This window comes from Phasianus colchicus, chromosome 11, assembly GCF_987193195.1.
Source record: "Phasianus colchicus chromosome 11, bPhaCol1.hap1.1, whole genome shotgun sequence".
Classification (NCBI taxonomy): Eukaryota; Metazoa; Chordata; class Aves; order Galliformes; family Phasianidae; genus Phasianus; species Phasianus colchicus.
In genome coordinates, this window is record NC_143446.1 from 15205949 (window position 1) to 15212347 (window position 6399).

Genomic DNA, 6399 nt, shown 5'->3' on the forward strand with positions numbered 1-6399 from the left:
CTGAAGAAAAAACTGCTTCGGTATACTAGGTATACTAGGGGCAATCAAAAATATATACCTAGGTTTAAAGTATATTATTAGCACAAAGCAGTGCAGCACAAACGATGCCAAAGGCAGAACCAGGAATTAGCAGAGAATGGTGCCATCATTCCAGCCTGCATCAGCTCTGGAAACCATTGGAAATGTCAGGGGACGAAGAATGGATGGAATGTCTGACCTTTGGAAAGTGAAGGGGGATGTGGACAAAAACATCCCAGCTCCCCTGAACCACACCACTCTGTTGGGGCCAGGAGGGATGGTGGCCCACCTGTCTGGTCCAGGAGGAAGAGACATGAAAAAAATATATAAAATAATAATAATAATAATAATAAATTCAAGCCTGCCAGCATATCAGCCTAGGGTAAAGGCTGCCAAGATGCTCTGGAATTAGGCAGCCTCTGCCACAGCTCTGCATCAGATCAGCAGAAATAAGACTGGCCGATGGCCCAGGCTGAGGTTTGTTTCCCAACACCAGCGCCCTGCAGAGCACCCCACACTTAATGCACGGCATGCATTTCACGTGTGGCTCTCGAGATGGAGCAGAAAGCTTCAGTGTTCTTCAGGAGCTGCTCCTGCACTCCTGGCAGGGCTGCCGCTCAGCTGCTGCTGCCCCACGGGCAGCACCTCCAGAAATGTCCACCTGATTCAAGGAGGATGTAGCATCCCTGTATCCTTGGTGCAGAAAGGTCACCAATACAATCCTGCATTTGAGTAAGAAATACATTCCGCAGGAATGTGGATCCAGAGGGTCGGGATTTTGCTGCTCCAGGAGCTGGTACCCAGAGCAGGAGGGAGCGCACACTGACCCCAGTGAGGATCTGAGCACCCAGCCAACTTACACTGAACTCTTCATACTGCTTCCATAAATGCATGGCACTTGTGCATACAGAACCATTGCCGCGTGCTTTTCATCAAGAGATGTAAGGTCACTTGCAGACCACAGAGATCAAAAACCTGCAGGCCTTGATTTATGAGCTCCAATCAAAGTGAGGGAACACGAAGGGGGAAAAAGAAGAGCTGAAAGAACTACCAACCACTAAGGAATGTACATAACGATCTTGGTCTTTTTTTTTAAAAAAAAAAAAAGAAACATCAATAGAGGTCCTAAGGCTGCTACCCTTGCCCACAGCTCAGACATTGCTAATTCAATAGGAAATGCCTTTGAGGCAGCAGTATCTCCTCAGCTTCCTTCAAACTGAGCAACGCTGAAACAGAACAAACCAGGGACTTGTTGACCCAAATGATGGCTCTGCGCTGCCACAGGAACTGCACACAAGGTTGTGCTGCTGCTGCAGGTCAGTGTGTCCCCATGCATGCACCCACTGCAGGAGGAAGGGGGACATTTGGGCAGCAAAGAAATAGATACAGCAATGGTCAGAAGGTTCATGAAGGAGCCTGAACGAGGACAAGATGACAATCCCAAGGACAGCAATACAATGAGCTACAGATGGTTTGGTTTTCAAACCTGTTAAGAGGTTAAACTGAAATTTCTAACAAGACACACAGAAGTTGAACCTTAAATATCACAACAGCGGCTCAGTAATTCACTCATGCAGAAGTTGTAACTGTCTTAAAAAATAAGCTGAAACAACACACAGAATGGTGTTAACATCTTATTTTGCAACACTGCTGAAATACTGCTCATAATGAGACTTTAATTGTGATTTAATTGCACTGTGATCTGACCGTCCATAAAGAGGGAGCCCGGAGTCCCATCACAATGAGCGGAAAGATTAACCTCATTGTGAAAAACATAATCCCATTTCACGCCATTAAAAGGATCGTATTAATTCCGACTCAGGGATGTGGCACTGAATCATCACCTAAAGCAGGATGGTTGTGCTCTGCCATAGCAGCACCAGCTTCTGCACCCTGACAAGGAGATGGCCGTATGGTCAGCACTGCAATGGCCAGATGGCCATCCAGCAGCAGCATTCCAGCAAGCAGGCAGACATCTTCCAGACAGCGAAGGCAGTACCACTTTAAAGAGAAGATTAATGGTTTGCAACAAAATATATGAGAAGCCATGCGAAAGAGAGAATCTGTCCTCTTTTATTTTACGTCTCGGTAGTGACTGGCCCTGCCTGATGCTTATCCCAGAGGGGCAGTGTTGAAAACAGACCTTACCAATCTAAAATGCACCAACATCTCTGCACTTGGCATATCAGAGCTTTCACTCTGAATCCACTTAGGTCCTCAAAGCACTTCTCTCACAAACCATCTCTAGGAAGAAAAAGCCCAACCTCTGCTCACACCAGCTTTTTGGAAGAAGCTGTTTTTATTCACTTTGGTGGGTGTAACTGATCTCAACACTTTGCTGCTATGGCAAATGCCAACCTGACACTGCAAGCGTTCACTTACCAAACTGTGCCTGAGGATTTACCTCAGGGCCAAGTTAATGTTTGAAAAGAAATGAACAGAGCCCACAGCACAGCGTAAACAGCCAGCAGTTCCATCACGCCTGTTCCTATTTGCCCTGAACGTGGCTGACATAAAGCCACAGCTCCTCCCAACCATGGGACCAGCCCAGCTCCAAAGGACTACCCAAATCATTAATTGCATCGACCTGATGGAAATACCTCACTGTTTCACAACCGTTGGTTATGTAGGGGCTCAGGATCCTGAGAGAGACTTTTTGCAGGAGCAAAGAGTTGAACGAAGGACTGAAAAGCAATTTAAAAATAAGCATATGGGAACATGAGCTCCGGCAGATCTCCTGCCTCGGCGCCTGGCACGGGCAGCAGCTGGCACAGGTCACCAACCAGTGTACAAAAACAAAAGGCCACAGCCCAAAACCTCTATAAATGCGTCTCTCCCTCTCAGGGAGAGAAAGAAAACCCATATATCTTGCCTTAAAGGAAACGCCATGTGACAGATATGAAGATACAGCCTTCATTCCTCCCTCATAAAGACACAAGATGAATGTCTGTTGCGTTGGGCCACACCACCATACCTCACACAGGGGGCCCTGTTTAGCACCCTGCCATTTATTTCTGATTTCTGTAATCAAGCTATTCTGAAAACCATGAATTATATTCAAGGAAACTTCTGCTTTAGCAATACAGCCACGAAATGGCTGTGTTAGAGCAATGCAAGCTTTACACAAGAACGCGCTACCACTGCTCCTATAATCCCATCTATTCATTCTTTACTCTCAGACCAAGTAATAATAAAACAGCATTTATTAACTGCACAGGAGTTCATTGCCAATTCCATCGGAATGAAGGCACAGATGTAAGATGAAAACAGTTATAAAAGCATAACGGAGCTTTCTTTCGCACCTCTGACAGCCCTGAAAGACACACAGCAGTAGATTCTTCCTCTCTCTTCCCCAAAACAACCAAATGTAGTGGTATTTTTTTTCCCCTCAAGCATAATACCAAAAAAGGGCACAAAGTTTTTTTTCCTTTCTCTTCCCCATAAAAGTTCTCTAGTTCCTCACTCTCCTTCTCAGGGTAAGCGAAGGACCAAGAAATCCCACACCAGCAATATGAAATACTGCTATTCCAATTAAGCAAATTCATAAACGTTCCCCATTTTTGTACTTTGTGGGAATCTACTCAAACTTACAGCTCACAAAAGAAAAAGAAAATATTGCATGTGGACCTGCAAGTCTATAAACCTCTTTAATGACAGAACACGTGCACAGCTTATTTGACCTTTGTTTCACATCCCAGTCCCTTATTGTCCACTAACTGCAAGGTCAGAACACCTATTTTCTCTGTTTGTGCTTACAGATGACTGACTCATTTATAGTAAATTTCCTGTTTTTTCCAGCCTTGTAAATGTCATACGAAATAGACCAGGCAGTAAAACGTATACATTTCCAGGCTAAGATCACCCTAGCACTGCAGCACCAGTGGACTGGGCACCACGCACTGGGAAAAGGAGGAGAATCAGAGTTTGATGTGTGCTTACATCCTCATCTTCACATTCCTTTGCTTTCTGCTCCAGTGCCACACGTTTCCTGTTGCATGACAGCTGCCATCCCCGCAATGAGCTTTTTAATCAGCAGAGAAGTAATGTATTTTAATTAAAACTCTCCTTTCCTACGCATGGAATCCTGACCCACGAGGGAGCTCCCTGCTCAGCGCAGAGCAGAGCACAGATGCCAGGCTATCATTGAGAGGCACATGGAGCAGTTTCCAAACCACAAAAAAAGGAAAAAAAAAAAAAAAAAAAAAAAAAAGAATGATTGACAAAACTATATATTTCTATTCTACATTTCATTCTAACAAAACATTCAAAAAGCAATCATCATCACCATCATAGCCAGGCTTGGCTCTCCCCTCTGGGTATGAATGATGCAAGGCTCAAGTGCCTGCCACGACTCCAGGCTCAGCTTTGAACTCTTTTCTCCCCAGCTCAAGGTAATCCCAACCAGCACCCTACAAACCAGTTGTCTGCCTCCTGTTTTGACCATCCTGGAGCCGAGATGTGATTACCATCAAATTCTGTCATTTCTGGTACGTTTCAAAGACAAGTTTCTACTTAGACTAATGAATGTTTCCAAAACAACCAAAAGTTTAATCACCAGTGGCTTGCTGGGAAGGATTTACACACCTTCCTTCACCCACTGACCACACTGCAACATGGCAGGCTGTATTTTAACACCTACTACAACAAATGATACACCAAAACCTGCTCCATTTCCCCATACTTCAGCCTCCTGCCTGCCCCCCAGTCCAGGCAGTCTGCACCAACCGCTCTGTTCCTCAGCAGCAGGGAAAGCAGGCATTAAAGACAGCTGGGTTTGGTGGAGTTTGGCACTGTTTGCTGGAATATCTCTACAGTTTCAAAGTTCATTAAAGTTGGAAAAGACCTCTAAGATCATCCACCCACCACCAGTATTACCCAGTAAAGCATGTCCCTAAGTACCACATCTGCCCTTAAACATCTCCAGTGACTTCACCGTTCCCCGGGCAGTCTGTTCCAAGTGTTACTGTAACTACACATTGGGAACCTGTTCCAAATTACTGATGAATGGCTGTGCTTCCGTGCAGCTCCACCCACCGCACACCCCCAAACTTCTCGATGTGCCCGGACCACATCAAACTTTCTCCTAACGACTCCCCCTATGGAACCTGCCCTTCCTTCCTCCCTCCCTCACAGCTGTGTCATCGCAGGTGTCCATCTGTCGTCCCACCCGTCCCATAGCAGCACGGGCAGTTTCCTGGCACTGAATTCCAGTCCTGCCCTGGAAACTGCAAATTGGTTGCCACGCTTGTGACGTTGACCTGTTGTATCACTGCTTTGTGTACGTGGATACAAAGTGTTTTTTTCTAAAGGTCTCTTACCGTTCCTGTCCCAGCCCAGCCCAGCTCAAAGCTACACCTGTGTGCGCCCCCACCTAAGGGACAGCAGCCCCACGCCAGCCGTCACCCATCAACGAGCAGCCCTAAGGGATGGCTGGCAGCACTCCCCCTCCCCCAGCCGACAGTCCCACGCAGGCACGGAGCACACGCTCACTTTTGGCCAAGTCTCCATCCGTCACCGCTGCAGGGAGCGATGCGGGGCTGCGGGAGGGGTAAACCCACCACTCTGTACCGCAACACCGGTTGGGGTGCCGGCTCCGGCCTCAGGGCGCGGGGAGGCCAATCTCCTCAATCGCTTAACGCAGCCTGGGAACGTGTGAGCAGGGCTCGAGACGACGCGCCCGGCCGTAGGGATGCAGGCATCCGGCCGCACGCTTGCACGTGGCAAAGGTGAGCGCGCGGGTGTGTACAAGCGTGACACGGGCAGCAAACCTCGCTGCTCGCACAGCCTGCGCTGCCCAAAGGGGAAACGTTCACCTCTCCCTTCCGCACCTTCCCCACTCGCGGACACCCCCCGGCCCCTCGCACCTTGTTTGACGGCTTTCACCACGATGGGTTCCTTGCAGCTCCGGATCACCTCCAGCACGTCGTAGCGCGGCAGCCCGGACACGCGCACCCCCTGCACCTCCAGCAGCAGCTCCCCCTCGCTCAGCGCCTGCTCGCCGCCTCCCACCGCCACCGCGCCCGCGTAGGGGAACTCGCCGTGCTCCGCGCCGCCCAGCAGGACGAAGCCCAGCTGCCCGCCGGGCCCGCGGCTCAGCGCGCACTGCCGCACCCGGCTGGCCCAGTGGTTCTTCTTCTGGACGACCCGCGACATGGCGCTGCGCGGCTCTCCGCGCCCGCGGCGGCGCGTTAAGCAGGTGCGCAGGGGCTCCGACCCGCCGCCTCATAGACCGCTCCGCGCCGCCCGCTCACAGCCATCACCGCCGGCGCCGCGCCCGCATGGCTCCGCGCCCGCGGAAGAGACTTTAAAAAAAAATAACAAAAAATAAAAATAAAAACTAAAAGAAAGAAAAAAAAAAAAAAGTAAAAATTTAAAAAGTGC

At 49.0% G+C, this 6399-nt stretch overlaps 1 protein-coding gene across 19 annotated transcripts in view; it reads right to left on the bottom strand.

The window, feature by feature from the left end:
• Positions 1-6171, bottom strand: part of MAGI1 (membrane associated guanylate kinase, WW and PDZ domain containing 1) — a 288713-nt gene extending 282542 nt beyond the window's left edge. For all 19 annotated transcript variants that reach the window (XM_090148394.1, XM_090148393.1, XM_090148395.1 and 16 more), the window contains exon 1: positions 5883-6171. In XM_090148394.1, the coding sequence (XP_090004520.1) occupies positions 5883-6171 (289 nt within the window). The remainder of the gene's footprint in view (positions 1-5882) is intronic.
• Between the last annotated feature and the right edge of the window lie 228 nt (positions 6172-6399).